We start from the raw sequence: 18,735 nt of genomic DNA on the forward strand, positions 1-18,735 counted from the left end.
ATGTTCCTCCTGCAGTCCTTTGTGGGAGCTCCGTCCCTTTGTTCAAAGCCAAAGGGTAATAATTTATAGCTTGGCTCACTTCAAAGGGTGTGAGAATACATGAGGGGGCAAGCTGGAGTGACAGATATATTGACATTTCCTTTCATTTTGTCCCTTTCTACTGAAGCAGCTTTCATACGAATGCTCAGGATGTTGTTTTATAGCAAGAACTATTCATGGATGCAGATATATTTGAAACAGGAAATTTGAACATCACAGCTTTCCCCTTTCTGTTAACTTTTTCCTCTTCCTTGCTTAATATAAAGAGAAACTTAAAAAACTGACATCTCAGACTGAAAGGAGTAGCCAGCATCAACTTGGATGTTTAATGTCTAGAGGTGTTTAGGATCTCTGTTACTTAGTGACACCTTGTTAATGACAGCTGTGACTTGCTTTCAGATGTTATGCTAGGCAGTGGTTTGGTTTGGCCTGGCCCAATGTAATCAGGAAGCAATTAGCACTCAGACTGGGAGTCAGCAGAGCAGTTCTGTGCCACTGCAGTAAATTCTACTGCTACAAATGTGGTGAGAAAGTTATTACAGCAGTCCAGTTACATCCTGCATTGGTGCAAATCATACATCTGTGTAGGGTGAACTAGATGCTGTAGGTGGTCAGTGAGTTACTCCCAGCAAGATTTTAGATTTTATTTCCCACAGTAACAGGTAAGTGGGTGAAGACTTGTGCAGAGTTGTTGTATCTTTCCTTCTCTCAATACACAGACATATGGAAGGTGTCTCTGCCCATGGTAGGGAGTTGGAACTAGATGATCTTTAGGGCCCCTTCCAACTCCAACCATTTTTTGAATGGGTAGGCAGTGGTGTTCATACACACGTGTTTAAGGGAGAGAGTTCGTATTCTCTGGGATGCAAGTGATGTGGCAATCCAGAAGTAATCCATCCATAGAACTTCATGTCCTCCAGTGGAGCTCACAAATTCTGTATATTGGTACTAAAAGCTCTCTTTCCTGTTCCTGTAGGGAGTAAACATAATTGAGCGCCAGTCCACACAGGACCGCACGCCGTCGTGGACAGGCGTAGGATTTGTGAGGGTCCCTGAGGGGGCACACCTGGAATTCTACATCGACAACATCCCCTACTCCATGGAGTATGACATCGTGATCCGCTACGAGCCCCAGGTGGGTCACTGCTCTCTGGCACCTGCTTGGTATCCCAGTGTATGGCCAATGGGAGCCCAGGGCTTCCTGGAAGCATCAAGACTCGCAGACAAGGATGGCAGCTTAGTTAAGTGTTCGAGATGCACAACAATCCAGAAGGATTTTTACTGTCTCTGCTGTTATTTACTTTACAATTTTAAAAAGCGTAATTATTGTGTGTTGAGACAGCTGTTTAATAAGCAAATTAAAAATGACAAATCCCCTCAGAACAGATTAGAATATGAATTTGATATCAGTGAGACAGACTTGCAATGACTAGAAATGCTGTTACACAGCTTAGGAGACAAATTGTCCATCTTGGATGTTGAACACCTGCTACTAAGAGTTTGTGAATAGTTGTTTTTGACTGTGGTGTTTCACAGCAGAGGGAGGTCAAGAGAAATACCCATAATAAAAGATGTTCCTTACCTAAAGTTTGGCACTAGCTGACTGTGGAGAAAAGCTGGCTCAGGTCTGGTATACAGATGTGAGGAGAGCAGAGGCGAAACCCCTCCCTCCCACTGATATCAGGATTTGAGTTGTGTTTTTTTAGGATGGAGAAGGAAGCTGGAGCTCCTGCCTCTCCCTGTCTCAGCCCAAGCCCACTGCCAGCAGATGCCCCAGTGGTGCTGGAGCTTCTGCCTCTTCCTCTCTGCAGCTGTTCCTTGCCTCAGTGCTGGATGCTTCCAGGACTGCTTAACTTTGCTTAACTTTGCTTAACTTTGCTTAATGTTGATCAGCCTTTCTTTTTGACTTCACCAGTTGCCAGATCAGTGGGAAAAAGCTGTGATCACTGTGTCGCGCCCAGGCAAGATTCCCGCAGGTAGCCGGTGTGGCAACACGGTTCCTGATGACGATAATCAGGTTGTCTCATTGCCACCTGGCTCCAGGTTAGTATAACTGAGTAGACCAAAACCAGAAAAAAGGCCAAGTTGCAACTTGACCAAAAGCAGGATGCTGTGAGGCATCTATATCTTCATACCTTCCCCTGCAGTTTGGAATGAGTTTGTCAAAGCAGTCTCAGTATAGCTGAAATAGAGTTGTCATGTTATCAGCTTGCGTTGGCCTCTATGAAAACGAAATTTAATTTCCAGTGGGTTATAAAAAATGAATTTAGTATTGTGTCTGCAGTCAAAAGCTTTTAAGTTTACTCTTGTTGTCTGAAAAAAAAACGTGTTTGTACAGCCTGCGAGTGGACATCACTGTTACTCTTTACCTTGCCGATACGTTTTTCCGGTTCTGACTTGCACAAGCTTCCAGAACAGCTCCTTCACATTGTAGCTTTTGTTCTGCTCATTCTTGGCTGCTCGCCATTATCTCAATTGCTTTATGGGGGCCACCTGAGATGCCTTACAGTGCTGGTTGTTTCAAGTGAGAAATGTTTCCTGTTCTCAATCCAGATATGTTGTTCTCCCACGGCCGGTCTGCTTTGAGAAGGGGCTGAACTACACCATCCGCCTGGAGCTGTCCCAGTACTCCTTGGTGGAATCTGAGATGGAGAACCCCTACACACTCATTGACTCTGTAAGCAGAAATTTCCTAGGGGATGCTCTGATGGAAAAGTGTTTTTAAAATCCTGAAAGTTTGTGTTTCTTTTGGGATGCATCTGTGTAAATTCAGAATGCTACCTTATGAAGTTGTTGCTTAAGGCTGAATCCAGATTTCAAACAGATTTCTTCAGGCACAAAGTGTGTATATTGCCCTTCTGTGCACAGAGGCTTTGGTTGTCTTTTACTGGACCACAGATCTGGACTTTCACAGTGCATCCAACTCTTTCTTCTGAATGAATAGAATTGGTAATAGGAAAACTGTGCCACGAAGAAAGTGTAGTAGTTCTCTATAATTGTTCATTGCTTTTCTTCCAATTTCTGTCTACCTGTTTGGTTTCTGGGCTAAAAAGCATAATGGGAAGTGGGATAGTAGCATGTTTTCGCAGTTTTGGTGGAGGCTATTTATAAAAAATGACACAGTGCCTCTATGAAATACCTCTATAGCTTGTCCTCATGCCGTACTGCAAATCACTGGAAATATTCACCGTGGGAGGCTCAGGTGAAGATGTGGTCACCAACAGCGCTTGGGAAACGTTCCAGAGATACCGGTGTCTGGAAAACAGCAGGAGCGTTGTGAAAACCCCAATGACAGATGTCTGCAAGAACATCATCTTCAGCATTTCTGCGCTATTGCACGAGACTGCCTTGTGTATGTAACTACCTGCTTAATAGAGCAGACTGCACCTGGAAGCTTGATGGTGCTTCCAAGTGCGCACAGGGAGTGTGGGGTGTGTGTCCTGTGCCATGATGCTCACTGCCCTCGGTGCTTCTCTTCTTTCTGCCCAGCCTGCCAATGTGACCCCCAGGGCTCACTGAGTTCAGTGTGTGACCCCAACGGAGGACAGTGCCAGTGCCGTCCCAATGTGGTTGGAAGACAGTGCAACAGATGTGCACCCGGCACCTTTGGATTTGGGCCGAGCGGATGCAGGCGTACGTGAGATGTCGTGCCCTGGGCTGGGCTGCTGATGGTAGAGCGCTGGCCACCAAAACGCACCAAAACCCTTTCATGCTCTCCTTGCAGCTTGTGAGTGCCACCTACGAGGCTCATACAACTCATTCTGTGATGCGGAGACGGGCCAGTGCCACTGCTTCCCTGGTGTGTATGGACGGCAGTGTGACCGCTGCCTGCCTGGATTCTGGGGCTTCCCCAGCTGCCAGCCCTGCCACTGCAATGGCCACGCCGATGACTGCAGCCCCTACACCGGGGAGTGTCTGCACTGCCGGGACCACACGGCTGGCCCCAACTGTGAGAGGTACTTGTGGCCTTACAGCAGTCACAGCCAGCAATGCCTTTGCTGTGAAATGCAGAATATGCGGGGGGAAGTGAGTCCTTATGCCAGAGGAGGAATGGAGGATGGGACCACACTGCCCATAGCTTCCCATTTCACACCAGGCTTTCCCAGTTGAAACCCTCCTGAGAATCATAGAATCATTAAGGTTGGAAAAGACCTCAAAGATCATCTAGTCCAACTATCAATCCATCACTACCATGCCCACTAAAACGTGTCCTTAATTGCCTCATAGAATTATAGAATGGTTTGGGTTGGAAGGGACCTTTAAGATCTAGTTCCAGCCCCCCCACCTATAGGCAGGGACACCTCCCTCTAGACGAGGCTGCTCACCTTTGAATGCCTCTAGGGTGGGAGCATCCATAACTTCTTTGAGCAACCTGTTCCAGTGTCTCACCACCTTCACAGTAAAGAATTTCATCCTAATATCTTGTCTAAATCTACCCTCTTCCAATTTAAAGCCATTTCCCCTTAGTTTAAAGCCATCTACCCATTTTTTGAACCTCTGGGGATGATGACTCCACTGCCTCCCTGGGCAACCGGTTCCAATATCTCACTACTATTTCTGAGAAGAAATGTCTCCTAATATCCAACCTGAACCTCCCCTAGTGCAACTTGAAGCCATTCCCTCTCATCCTATTCTGTTACCTGAGACCCACACCTCGCCAGTCTCCTTTCAGCTGTAGAGAGCAATAAGGTCTCCCCTGAGCCTCCTCTTCTCCAGACTGAAGCATCCCAGTTCCCTCAGCCGCTCCCCATCAGACCTCTGCTCCAGACCCTTCAGTTCTGTTGCCCTTCTCTGGACATGCTCCAAGACCTCAATGTCTTTCTTGTAGTGGAAGCATGTGCCATGTGTCTCCTGCTCTTAGCCTGGCATGAGACAGCTGCTCAGAGTGTGTATGGCACAGGAGGATTGCAAGGGTCTATTTGCCCTTGGGGTCTTCACCTTCTTTCAGTGTTTGAGCTTAATTTATCCATCCATCTGCCTGTGGTCCCATGTATGCTGTCTACCCCATCACACAGGTGCGAGGCTGGCTACTACGGAGACCCCATCCTGGGCTCAGGTGACCACTGCCGCCCCTGTCCTTGCCCCGACGGCCCTGAGAGTGGACGCCAGTTTGCCAGTGGCTGTTACCAGGACCCGGTCACCCTGCAGGTCGTGTGTGTCTGTAGCACAGGCTACATAGGTAGGCTGCCTGTGTCTTGAGTGCAATCCAGTGCGCGTCTCCCCATCTAACAGCCCTTATTGCCATTTATGGGGCTATGTGCTCTTGAGCCGTGATGGTAATTCATGTCGTGCTGCTTGTTCAAACAGGCAGTCGCTGTGATGAATGTGCGTCTGGCTTCTTTGGCAGCCCCGACGAGGTCGGTGGTGCCTGCCAGCCCTGCCAGTGCAACAACAACATTGACAGCACCGATCCTGAGGCCTGCGACAAGAGGACAGGGACGTGTGTCAAGTGCCTGTACCACACAGAGGGTGAAAACTGCCATCTCTGTAGGCAGGGCTACTATGGGAGTGCCCTGCAGCAGGATTGCAGAAGTGAGTGGGGAGATGTACCAAACAATGACAGAGCTCTTTATAATTGACCAAGACCCTTGGGGGGGTGGGAAAATGGAATTACCTCCTGCTGGGCTTGTGTGCAGCTGTGTGTTCAGGAAGGGGAGAAGGGACAGTGGTTGCATGTGCTGAAAGGATAGGGCTTTGGACAGAGGAGCATTCCTTGCCCTCTTGTTAGTGCTCTTTGTTTTCCTCTTATCTGCAGATCATCCCTGGTGGGGTGAGATTTGGCTTTTGTTTACACAAAGATTCCTGCAGATGTGACTGATTAGCAGGAGCCTGCCTCGGAAGCTCTCTCTGCTCCCCTGGTGGCCCAGCACAGCCCTGCCTGCTCCTCTTCATAGCAGGAGTGGGGTGGAGACAATTTGCTGCTTCTCCCCATCCAGCACAGCACGCAGGTCCTGCTCTGCTGCATGTGTCACTGGTTGCTCTGAGCAGATCTGACTTGCATCAAGCTGATAGGAGCCAGGAAGATCTGGGCCTCCTTTGTAAAGGAAGAGATGAGAAGAGTAGGAGGCTGGAGGCCACAGTGACCCGTTACAGGCCTCCAGCCACAGTGCATGCATTGGGGCAGTGGCTGGAGAAGTGGCCATCTTGGGACCCGGGGGGCTGAGGGGTGCACACCGCCCTGCTGTGCCACACACCCAAGCTGCCACCTCTTCTCTTGGCAGAGTGCGTCTGCAACTACCTGGGCACTGTGCGGGAGGACTGCGATGACGCGGAGAACTGCCGCTGTGAGGCGGCCACAGGGCAGTGCCGCTGCCTGCCCGGCGTGGTGGGGCAGACCTGCGACCGCTGCGCACCCCACACCTGGAGGCTGGCCAGCGGCACCGGCTGCGAGCCCTGCGACTGCGACGCTGCCCGCTCCCTTGGGCCGGCCTGCAATGAGGTGAGAAGGCTGCAGGGAGCCGTGAGGGGATGTGTTTGCCAAATGCTGGTCCTGGGCTATGAGGTGTTGGAGCCATGGGTCGCCCCGCTTGCATGGCAACCAGGGGCTGTGGGATGAGGTGTGAGGGAGATAGGGGATAAAGTTACCTTAGATAGTTGCAGCATGTTGGCCGTCGCCACAGCCTGCTGCCCAAAACCACCGGGAGCTTGGTCAGAGGGCTGGGGCAGCTCTCCTGTGAGAAGCGTCTGAGAGGGCTGGGGCTGTTCAACCTGGAGAGAAGAAAGCTCCGGGGAGACATTATTGTGATCTTTCAGTACTTAAAGAAGGCCTGTGCGGGAGATGGAGAGAGACTTTTTGCCAGGGCCTGTAGTGACAGGGCAGCAGGCAAAGATTTTAAGCTAAAGGATGTAGAATTGGATTAGACAGAAAGAAGAAATTCTTTACTTAGAGGGTGGTGAGGCCCTGGCACAGCTGCCCAGAGAAGCTATGGGCGCCCCATCCCTGGAGGTGTTCAAGGCCAGGTGGGACGGGGTCCTGGGAAGCCTGGTCTAGGGGAGGTGTTGCTGCCTATGGCAAGTGAGCTGGACTCAGTGATCTTAAAGGTCCCTTCTCTGGCTCTGCTAGTGATGTCCATGTATGCTAGAGGTGCTGGGTTGGGGAGGGTAAGAACCTTTGGGCTGTGGTGACGATGCTGAGGCGGCTGTATCCCTGTTTCCGGCAGTTCACAGGGCAGTGCCATTGCATGCCGGGCTTCGGAGGCCGGAGCTGCCGGGAGTGCCAGGAGCACTTCTGGGGTGATCCAAATGTGGAGTGCCAAGGTGAGTCCAGTACCCTGTAGTCTTCCCACCTCAGGAGAGAGGGAGTTTAATGGGGTCCACCTCAATGCTGTGATGCCTTCCTGGCGATGTGGCAGGAGCCTGGGGTGCTATTTATGTGGGTTTTTGTGTGTCTTATTGGACTCTTCGGTAGAAACAGACATCTCTGTTAAGAAAGGAATTATTCTCTGACCTTTACTTTGCAATGCTGGAAGGTAGACTAGCCTGGTTAGAAAACCCTTGTTTGGGTTTGAAGATTGATCTGGAAGTATGTTTCTTTGTGTTTTGATTTTACTTAGTAGAAGACTCCTGTCCCTGTTTGTGCTGTGTGAGGGAGACTGGCTGACAAAGTAAGGTTTTTGACTTGGGAGATTTTCCTTTTATTTCAGGTTAAAACAGAAGAGAGTGGAGACCATATAGCTAGTTAGCTGTAGCTGCATATGCGAAAACAAAGTGCAGTGAAGTCGGTTGTTTAGAAAACTGGATTCTCTCTGTCCTTTCATTATAAACAAGTCTGTTCATTAGCTGAAAAAGAAGTTTCAAACATTGTCCAGACCAGAACAAACTTGTATCTCTGATGTGTTCAAATAGGAGTCTTTGCCAGGAGGGTTTGCAATTGATTAAGGTATTTTTTCCTGCAGGGAAGAATGTGTTTGCTGTGGTCTTAATAAATCCTTTACAATAGGGACACCTCAGCACCCATTATCTGAGCACTTAGGAGGGTCACAGGCACCTGGTTAATGCTGCAGATGAAAGAGCTGGGGAATTGTCCTGGTTCCTGAGTGCATATTAGGTTTCTCTGTTCAGAGGCTGCGTGTGTTCTGGCAGTGCTGGCTGCCTCATGATGCTGCAGAGTAGTGGTTGTCTCCTGGTATCAGCTGTCTCCATCAGAGTTTATTGATGGAGTCCATCTGCATACCTTATCAGCATGATTTTGCTGCGTATCAACATTTCTGACCTCTCATCAAGTTTCTGCTGCCTTTTGAGCATGTGGAAACCTGCTTTTAACCTTTGTGAAGTAGAAAGAGGATGTATTCCTTGGAACCTAATTTTTTTCCACGAAGGCACTACAATTTCCTTCAAATCCATTGCCCTATTTGCTTCCAAGTGATGGCCTCTGAGGGAGCAGAATAACTTCTTAGCCCTTGTTCAGCCCTAGCTGGTGGAACACTGGCAGAAATGCAACCGCTGTGTGGGAAGGTCGCAGCTTTCTGAGATAAGTTGTTTGTAGGAGACCTGAACAACTGTGCTGTTAAAGGAATTACAGAGCAGTGCCCTTGGAAAATAATTTCAGTGAGGCCTGTAGCCAGAATGAAGGTGGAATTGAGGTAGAAGGGGATTTGTGACAAAGATGAGCCCTTGCTCAGTCCAGGCAGCCAGAATGGCCATGTTCTGTACAGCGTTTGGGAAGAAGACACTAATGTGGACTGAGAGCTGTCAGAACTCTGAACCGTGAGTGAGTGAGTACTAACGAGCTTCAGTGCAGGCACCAAGCTTATGTGGAGTGTGAGCATGATCTCCAAAGCGGGATCCTCCACTGGCCTGGGAAAGTAGCCTCTGCCGAAGGATGGAAATCTCAAGGTACATGGCTCGAGAGGTGGTAATGTGTGACCTCTTCTCAAGCTGGTGCCAGTAGATAGCAGATCCTGCTGAGAAATCAGGGCTGTTCTGCCCTGTGACACTCTTCTTTGTAAAGCAGGTGATGGTGAAAGGGGAGATGGGAGAGGCTGGAGGTATCCGGTGCTGCAGTCAGGCAAAAGGTTTTTGCTCTTGGTCTGGGTACTTGGATTTTGCAGCCTGTGCTCCCTGTAGTGGATGTAAAGCATCTCCTGGTGTCTCCCCTCTGTCTTGCTACTGATGGCAGTAGGGCCAGACCACTGGGTGCATGCCTCCATTTGGGCAGCACTGCAACCCCCCTTTACTAGGTTTGGTGCCACCAGCCATGGGGAACACACACTGCAGAGAGCACCCTGAAGTCTGTAGGACTGCTTCTCTGCAAACTCCTTACTCCATACTTCAAAAAAAAGCACAATGATTTTTCATTTATTTTAACATAACACCTGAAAATAGCATAAGAGAGGCGTAGAAGATGAGGAAAATCCCAGTGCATCTCCCAGCCTTGTGCAGATCCCTGTGAGGAGTGCAGTGAGCAGAAGCTGGGCTGAGGGTTGGAGCCAGCCCATTTGCTCTGGCAGTTGTTTCAGCTGTAGGCTGTGTGCAGCTGTGCAAGTGTGCACGTGAGTGTTTGTGTGCATATAATTCTTGCTAAGGTAGTAAATAGTAGGATTACAAAGATTACAAATGAAACTCAAGTCTCTGGAGAATTCTGCTGGAACTTTTCCAAATATCTGAGCCTTAAACTAGGCAACCTGTTCCAGTGCCTTATCACCCTCGCTGCAAAAGACTTTTTCTTTATATCCAATCTAAATGTACTCTCTTTAAGCTTGAAACCACTTCTTGTTCTATCACTTCAGATTCTGCTAAAGAGTCTGTCCCCTTCTTTCCTGTAGTTCTCCTTTAGATACTGAAAGGCTGCTCTCAGGTCTCCCTGCAGCCTTCTCTTCTACAGGCTGAACAGCTCCAGCTCTCAGCCTGTTCCTGTAGGGGAGGTATTCCATCCCTTGGATCATTCCTGTGGCCCTCCTCTGGATGTCGTCCAGCAGGTCCATATCTGTCCTGTACTGAGGGGCAGGATCACCTCCCTTACCCTGCTGGCCATGCTACTTTAGATGCAGCCCAGGATACGGTTGGCTTTCTGGGCACACTGCTGGCTCAGGTCCAGCTGCCATCCACAAGTACCTTCAGGTCTTTTTTGGCAGGGAGACGAGCAGGTATTTCATCTCCTTTTCTCTAAAGGAAGTCAGGTGAACGCTAAAGGAAATACGACTTTGCATTTTTTCAATTTAAATTGACCCGTGGTCAAAATACTGTATGTATTTGCTAGCTCTGCAAAATTTTCAACCTTACAAATTGCTGAATGGTTTTATCAAAATGCTTCAGTACCACCAGGAAATGATGCAAGGAAATTACATTTGAACAAACTTATTGTTTTTTTTTGCCATGGAGGAGTTGCCATTTCATGCTCTCCATCCCTCACCTCAAGCAGTAACAAAAATATGTCTACAGAAATGATTTCTCATCAGTTTTGTGTAGGATCGCTTATGATACTTGCTTGTTCCTATCATCCTGTTCTAAGGCATTAAACGCCTTGACTTCCCTTTGTCCACCCCTTTCATTATCTATTAGAACATCCTGGCTATAGCAGCAATAAACTGATTCACTGCAGTTGAAATGGAAGTGAATTGCAAATACTTAAATCAGTGGAAAAGGTAGCAGAGCTGCTGTTTGATTTTGGGATTTCTTCTCTATGCTTCTACAAGGCCACGGTGAAATGTGTGAGTGCTAATTTTGTCTTGGAGATCAGCAAAAAAATTACTTGAAATGTGTCCATGAAGATACTATGAAAATTATGGATCCTCTGTGTGTTCATGTGTGCACATATTTGTGAGTAGATGCCATACAGTGTTTTTAGTCAGAAATTGCTTATCAGCAGATCTGAGTGAAGAATTTGGCTAGAAAATTTTCCTGCTAAAAATGTGACTTTGTTTAAATTGGAGAATGCCACAGCAGAATGTATGACTGAGTTAAACACTCCATTAAAGAAAACAATACATCCAGTTCCAAAATGACATTTCAGAACAGAAAGCTATTGTTTGATTTAGTAAATGCTTCTTTGAAAACCCTCAAATCCTTGGCTAGCGATTTCAAAAGCTTCTTTTACTCCCCTCTATTTTCCATGGGAGGTACTTAAGTTTCCTGCTCTGCTTACCAGGGGACAGATTTGATCCATGCCCAACACTGATCTTCAAAGCAAGCAGCCAGTCTGCATTAACTTTCAGACCTTCACCCTGACCCTCTTCCACTCCTGTCAGCAAAAGGAGAATAGTCAGCTGTTTGTCTTGGAGGCTGTTTCCAACCCAAATTGGTTAGGGCATCTTAATCTCTTGTAATAAACTCTGCATCTGTGTGGTTTTATAGGACAAAATGAATTACTTTTTCCAGTTTCTAGTTGCTGAAGTACTCTAGTAGATACAGCATTTAAAAGGAGTTTACAGGTTTAGTTTGTTTTTCCCTATTCCAAATGAATAACATGAAATAAAGCCATGTAAACCCATCCATCACTCACAACTAAATAATACCTAAAAGACACATGCATCCCTAGATGTACCTGTGTGTTCCTCATTTTTCTAGGGAAAAACTTAAGATATCAAAAAAGATAACCAAGCATGTGCTAAAATTAGCTGTGGTGAAGCTACTCAAGTGCTATGTCAGAGTAATGAGAGTGCCAGTTAAGTCAAACTCTCCAGAGCCCAGCTGTACTCTGAGGGGTTTGACTTCACCTGTTGGAGTACATGAGAAGCAAAACTTCTGTAGCAGAGAGAATCCTTCTCAGGGAGCCATGTAGGAGACAGGCCACACGGTGGCCATATCTGGACATTAATGAGCAAGGTGGTAGAAAAGCAAGAACTGCTGTGGCTACAGGTGATGGTAGGGTATTTTCACCAAAACATAAGCTGGACATGGTATGCTGGATCATTCTGGCATGGCATTCACTTCATATCTAGGAATTGAGGGGTTTTCTGTTTTGATTTCAGCGATGATGGTGGTCAAATGTCACACGAATCTTTTGGTGGATCAACATGTGGAATAGCCAGGGCCCAGGAGACAGGCTTGTTTAGCTTGGAGAGGAGAAGGCTCCAGGGAGGCCTCATTGTGGCCTTTAAATAGGTGTATAAACAGGATGGGGGAATGGCTGTTTATGTGAGTGGATAGTGGTAGGACAAGGGGGAATGGCTTTAAACTGAGACAGGGCAGGTTTAGGTGTTAGACATTAGGAAGAAGTTTTTCACACAGAGGGTGGTGACGCACTGGAACAGGCTGCCCAAGGAGGCTGTGGATGCCCCATCCCTGGAGGCATTCAAGGCCAGGCTGGATGTGGCTCTGGGCAGCCTGGTCTGGTGGCTGGCGACCTGCACACAGCAGGGGAGTTGAAACTGGATGACCATTGTGGTCCTTTTCAACCCAGGCCATTCTGTGATTCTATGCAAGCGGAGCTGGAGATGGTAGAGGTACTGTTCCATGGGGCCTTGGAGAGCAGAGCAGCTCTCATGGATTTCTGACTGGCTAAATATCATTAGTAATGCAGTATCTAGAAAGAGGGCTCCGATGTCTGATAGAAGTCCCCATAGTCTGGCTGGTGAGGAACAGAGGTGGTTCCGGCAGTGGCTGGACACTTCACTAAGGCCACCCAGACTCTGAAAGAGTCACTTGGTGAGAATCTCAGAAATGTTGCAGTCGGTGCCACAGTATGAAGCTGTCCATAGGCTGTAGCTCAGTTTGGACATTTCATAGAATTCAGGAAATGTGATGACCTTCCAAGTGCTGCCCTGTATTTAGAATAAACGACTCTTTGCTATTTATTGTCTCCTTTCCCAACAGGCAGTTGTAGAGTTTGAGCTGTAGCTTTGTGAATGTGTTAGTGCTTAATATCTTCCTCCTCACTCTCAGCTTATTCTGGCTCCAGAGTTTTTGTAATCCACATTACCAGGTAAACGTTACTAAAGCTGTATCAACCACCTTTCCTGAACATGCAGGTATTCAGAAGTAGAATTACCAACATTAATTAATTAATTCCTCTTTAAGCGTTTTAAATCCAGATGTAAATACAGTGATCTGATTTTCCAGCAGCACGTATTTGGGTAACTTGATCAGATCCCTGAGAAAAGCCACATGCCGTTTTGCCTCTTTTCTGTGCAGAGGAATGTGGACAATTCATCATTCTACCCAGAGCCTTATTAGCTGTCACAAGGGTTAACTGACCTCCTGCAAACAGGAACTCGCCAGTTTGCCTGCAGGGAAGATATCCCATGGCAGGCTGACTGCTTAAGCACTTTCAATGTAAAGTAAAAACAATCTCTTGTGTCAGGGTATAATTCAAAGAACAAAGGACCATTTTGCTTAATTGTGCAGGCAGCAGAAGTTATTTTTGTCTCTTGCCTATCATATTCACACTGTACAAGAAAGTCATTTTGCTGAGGACTGATTTGTTCGGCTGAGGCTCTTTGTGCAGTTCTTGAACTGAAGACCACCACTGTGTTTTGAGTTGGAGCAAACAATGCCCAATCTTGAAAACAGCTTTGTTTTGCCCTTCTTCAAAGGGGTGTGTGCTTGGGGTGCGTGAATTCATTTATGGACCATTTTGAGCCAAGAACCTCCTTCAGGAATGCTTGGTAAATGGATGTTTAAGTGAAGGCTTTTATCAAGTATTGCAGTCCCTGAACGTGTGTTTGACCTGCTCCAGCTTTACAAGTGTCATGATGGCAGGTAGATGACCTGTACATTTTCAGAGCCTCTTTTTATTCTTTGTGGCATCCCTTTGCTGAGAGCTTTGCAGGCTGGTAGTTTCCTCTGCAGTTGAGGAGAGGGAAAGCAACAGCTCTGCTGCATGGAAACTGCCTCTGCTCTGCATGCAGAGTGTGCTTTCAGAAATGACCATGCATCAAAAAGTGAGCAGATTAACTCCTCTTCACACAGGTTAGTGCTGAAGAAGTGCATTTATTCTTCTAAAAGCTTGTTAGAAAGGGTGTTGCCCAAATCTCATCACTTGAATTTATCACTCATCATGTGAATTAATTTGCAAAAAATCAGTTAATGGGCCTGATTCCACCTGGAGGGTGACGAGCAGTGTGCAGCAGGCTGGCAGCATCCATGCTGGAGCAGGCTCCTTTCCTCCCCTTGGGCAGGGCTGCCCACAACAACATATATCATTTTGCATCTCCCTGCTCTGTTTCTCACTGCCTGATTTTTACCCGTCTTTTGTGTAGGCAGAACATCAGTGCTGTGCCAGGCCCTCAGTGCTGCATCCCAATCCCTACACATCCCACCCCCCAAATATTTCCAAGTGTCTGGGAAGGCACCCAAGGCCAGGCCCCAGCCTTTGTGCTGTATGCTGTCAGTCCATGGATTGGTTTTGGTCTTCTCTGGAGTCACTTCAGCTTTTAGGACCTGCAGTGTCTTGTGGAAGGGAGCTCTGCAGTTTAGCTCACCACTGTAACCAGCTATCTGCTGGTGTTTTCTGTGGGAGGTGCAGGGGAGGCTGTTTGTTTCTCAGTGTGTGTTGCATTCCTCAGTTACTCCCTGTGGCTGTGCTGGGAGAGACAGTGACCGGTTGTTCCTTGTTCACCTTTTCCATTTCAGTCATGTCTTTCTCTTAAGCCTTCTGCTGGGTGCCTGCCTGACATTTCTTTTCCCATCGGGGCAGCCTTGCTCCGCTTACCCTGGTAGGAGTGAAACAGGATCTTTTGGTGGCTGTCAGACGGATGCCCAGCACTGCAGGATGTGCCCTCTCTCACCCCACTGTTGGGCCATTTTTGATGTGTGCAGATGGGGTGCTCCCGTCCTGTCCTGGGGCTTCTGCCCTCCTGTCACTACCTCTAGCTCAGCCCCGGTTCCCCATACCCAAGCAGACACAGCCAGTCAGCTGCTAATAATCCACAGACCACCTCCGTCCTCATTTCACCATTCCATTCCATCTGCTTTTATGTTCCTCAGCTCTCACAGTACCCTTTTCTCCTTCCAGCTTGCGACTGCAACCCCCGCGGCATCCAGACCCCGCAGTGTGACCGTGCCACAGGGCGGTGCATCTGCAACGAGGGAGTGGAAGGGCCGCGCTGCGACAAGTGCTCCCGGGGCTACTCGGGCTTCTTCCCTGACTGTGTGCCCTGCCACCAGTGCTTCGCCCTCTGGGATGTCATCGTCGGCGAGCTGACCAACCGCACCCAGCAGTTCCTGGACAGGGCAAATGCTCTGAAAATCACAGGGGTCGTCGGCCCCTACCAGCAGACGCTCAGCACCCTGGAAGAGAAGCTGGGTGAAATCAAAGCCATCATCGCTCAAAATCCAGCCGCTGAGCCACTGAAGAACATTGGGAATCTCTTTGAGGAAGCAGAGTGAGTACGGTTGCGGTTAGGTGGATAAATGTAGCTTGGGGAGGAGTGGGAATGCTGCCGGGCTGGGGCTGAGGGAGCAGGTGTAGGCCGCACACTGGGTTAGAAGGCACCCTGGCAGTGCACGGCATGGCCCTGTTGGAGCGTCTCAGCATGGTACCAAAACCCCATCCCATAAGTAGAAAGCTGGCCAGGAAGGCAGGAGCAGCACAGGCTGCACAGGGCAGCTAATTACCGGCTGCTAATTAGCACCCAGCTGCTCACGCTTGCTTTGCGATCTCCCCGGGGCAAAGGACAACCACTGCTATTGTGTGAGAGAATGAAGAGAGGAGAGATTAAATTCCTGGATTTCCGCCTGTAGCCGATGGGTTGGAAACTTCTTCAGGCTTTCTTTCTGCACTCTGAGCTTGGGGTGGAGGGAGCAGCTGCTCGGTCACAGCACTTGTTTCCATACTGCTCGGGGTCAGAGCCTGTATTTTGTTTTAGAGCTGAGCATACTGAAAAAGGGGGTTTGTGCTTTCACAGATGGGACAGTTGTGCAACTGCTAGAGCTTTGTTTGTGCATTGTCAGGGGACTGCACAAAGCAAGTGGGAGAGGATCAAAGCACAAATATCTCAATTAAGAATGGGCTTGTGCCCTGCAACCCCCTCTTCAGCTGGAAAGCCCCTGTGCTGCTGTTGCTGTGTTGGCTCTGTGTACTGAGGGAGCACCTGTGGAGCTGATCTTCTCTAACTGGTGTGTTAGAGCTCATCTCTGGCTGTACAGAGAAGGAAGTATTGGATTTTGAAGGGCTGCTGGCAAACAGCAGCCTGCTGAGCTGTTGGGGGAGATGGAAACTGATCACAGAGATTAAATGCTGCCCAGTTCTCACAGCGTGAGGAATTGCTGGGTGTGGTGGGATTGCCATGGATGGGAAGTTTCCTGTGCCCAGCTCTGTTCTGCAACAGCTCTGCCTTGTATCGTGCAGTTGTCTTTCCTTTTAGGGTTATCCCAGCAGCTGAAGCCTGCTCCTGGGTGCACTAAGGCCATGCAGGAGGTTCTCCTTAGCCCCAGAGAACGGATGATGGGAAGAGATCTTTACAGAGAAGCTAAAAGAATCCATTGTATTAAAACCAAACCATCTAACTATTCCAATCCCCTCCCCTCCTCCCCCCTTCCTGAAGTTCAGATCTGTCCCATGAGTTCATAGTAATCAAAACTGCATTTGTAGCTGTGGGGGGGGGAGCAAATTATGTATGGATCATAGTAGTCAGCTCTGACCTATGCAGTTGCCATGGTACAAGAGCATTACACCAGTCCTCTGGAATCTGCCTCCAGTTAATCTTACACAAAGCAGCTGTTTTCTGAGTAATTTGGTGCTTTGAGTTTATAAACGTGCTGTAGATTAAAAAGTAGTTTTGTGTGATAAAGGAAACAAAGCAGCATTCTAGGTAGGCATGTTGTTACAAATCACAGCTCTGCCGAGGGAGGGTGAGCCCTGCCGTGGGAGCAGCATGGTACAGCTCTAACCATTGCTGAGCTGAACTGAGCTTAGAGCTCTTCTTCTGCCCCCACTAAGTGCTCCTCCTCTGTTCTGCAGCAAGCTGACAGCTGACGTTACCATTAAGATAGCGGACATAGAAGCAAGCCTCTCAACCTTAGCAGAGAAGAGCAATAGCACCGATGCTGACCTGAGCGCGCTGGAGACAGATGCTAAAAGCCTGGATCGTGTCGTGAAGGAGCTGGCAGAACAGCTAGAGTTCATCAAGATCTCTGATGTTCGGGGTGAGTGTCACACGGAGGGGGAGAAAGCAGTGGGGTGGTTGAAGATTTAATTAGTGCATGGTTTAAAATCCCAGGTTAATCTTCTAACTTGTAATGAAACTCAGTTCTTAGAGGCAGCTTCTCACTGTGCATTAGTGGAGTTGCTGATGCAGCAGAGGTTCTGTTTTGCCCCCTCACCCCTTCCTCTCTCCCTCTGTGCATTGCAATGCTGGCTCAAGTTCCTGGGGCATGAGAACTTCAGAGACTTTAAGATTTCAATTAAATACATTTTAGATGGGGGCACAACAGTTGGAAGCGAAGCAGATTCCAGGATACATCTGCACCTTTCGGTTGCTCTTGCCAGGCTGTTAAATTCTGTTTGAAAAACTCCCTGTCCCTTTGTGACAGGAGCACACCACAAGAGCCCAGTTCTTCCCAGGAGAGCAAACCTTTGTGCCCACTGGAATGGTGCTGTGCCAGGCTTCTGTCATGGTCAGAGTTTGCTGAGAGAGGCAGGCCGCTGAATTCTGGGGAAGTTTTGAAAGCTGACCTAATTCCAACTTAAAGTATTTATTTATTTTTTAATTTCCTGCTTTGCAGGAAGCCTGAGGTCGTTTCCAATGAATGTAGGGTTTCACAGAATGAGGCAAAAAGGTTGTAGGAACTGGGGAGTCCCTGACTTGTGGCACTGTGTAGAGGAGAGCTGCTCCGAGGTGCAGAGTGTGGCTGCTCCTGCGGGGGTCCCTTGACCCTCCTGGGGCCTCTCCAGTAGTTATCCAAAATGAATGCTTCCATAAATCAGAGCCTTTCATCAGAAAGTTGTTTTCTGGGAGAACTCTGACCAGTTTCCAAGCAGTTACTCCACTGCTACTACACCAGACATCTATGCAGCAACAAGAAATAACAGCACGTGCAAATCCTTAGAAAATAGAACGTTGCCCTGTGAACCTGAAAGGTTGGGTCTCCATTCACTGTCAGGGCCTAAGTCAGTTCTTGTGTCAGAGAACTGCTTAACTTTAAAACCAGCAAACCTGACACTTTCAACCAAAAAAAAAATTTGAGTATTCAAACAACAGGACAAATTTTGTCATCCTTACAGCAGGACGGAGTGCAGCTAAAGAGGCTGTTGTTTGCTTTGACTTGATGCTCACCCAGATGTGCCATCCGCCAGCCTCCGCGATTTAAATTACTCCATGTTACTTAACGGATTTCTGAGCGGCTCTGTCTGATTTCTGTCTGATTTCTGCAGGAGCCCTGGACAGCATCACCAAGTATTTCCAGATGTCCCTGGAGGCAGAGGAAAGGGTCAATGCTTCCACTGTCCACCCTGAGAGCACCGTGGAGCTGTCAGCACAGACACGGCAGGAAGTGGAAGACTTAATCAATGAGAAGGAGGCCCAGTTCAAGGCTAAGCAAGAGGAGCAGTCGCGCCTCCTGGATGAACTCGCCGGCAAGCTGCAAAGCCTGGATCTCGCCGAAGCATCAGCAAAGGTATTTGGCTGAGAACTGCTGGGATAAAACCTACAGCAAAAAGTTGGGCTTGTGAAGAAGCAGCAGGCAGGAAGAAGCTGTTTAGAGCTGGACAGTGGGCAGTACAGTTTTTTCCTTAAAAAAGCAGATTTCATTGATGATGGGGAATTGCATGGGCTCCAAGACACCTATAGGTCTTCAGGCATCAGTCCTTTATGTTGT

The 18,735-nt window shown here is 48.2% G+C and overlaps 1 protein-coding gene across 1 annotated transcript in view; it reads left to right on the top strand.

Annotated features, from left to right (window-relative positions):
* Nucleotides 1-18,735, top strand: part of LAMB1 (laminin subunit beta 1) — a 40,407-nt gene that overhangs the window by 14,516 nt on the left and 7,156 nt on the right. Inside the window, exons 14-26 of the mRNA XM_052681111.1 lie at nucleotides 1,016-1,174; nucleotides 1,955-2,082; nucleotides 2,593-2,716; nucleotides 3,187-3,391; nucleotides 3,529-3,672; nucleotides 3,764-3,995; nucleotides 5,055-5,218; nucleotides 5,347-5,571; nucleotides 6,261-6,478; nucleotides 7,200-7,296; nucleotides 14,933-15,302; nucleotides 16,880-17,064; nucleotides 18,293-18,534. Of these exons, the coding sequence (XP_052537071.1) occupies nucleotides 1,016-1,174; nucleotides 1,955-2,082; nucleotides 2,593-2,716; nucleotides 3,187-3,391; nucleotides 3,529-3,672; nucleotides 3,764-3,995; nucleotides 5,055-5,218; nucleotides 5,347-5,571; nucleotides 6,261-6,478; nucleotides 7,200-7,296; nucleotides 14,933-15,302; nucleotides 16,880-17,064; nucleotides 18,293-18,534 (2,493 nt within the window). The remainder of the gene's footprint in view (nucleotides 1-1,015; nucleotides 1,175-1,954; nucleotides 2,083-2,592; nucleotides 2,717-3,186; nucleotides 3,392-3,528; nucleotides 3,673-3,763; nucleotides 3,996-5,054; nucleotides 5,219-5,346; nucleotides 5,572-6,260; nucleotides 6,479-7,199; nucleotides 7,297-14,932; nucleotides 15,303-16,879; nucleotides 17,065-18,292; nucleotides 18,535-18,735) is intronic.

The sequence above is a fragment of the Tympanuchus pallidicinctus genome, unplaced genomic scaffold (assembly GCF_026119805.1).
Source record: "Tympanuchus pallidicinctus isolate F22 unplaced genomic scaffold, pur_lepc_1.0 scaffold19, whole genome shotgun sequence".
NCBI classification, from domain to species: domain Eukaryota; kingdom Metazoa; phylum Chordata; class Aves; order Galliformes; family Phasianidae; genus Tympanuchus; species Tympanuchus pallidicinctus.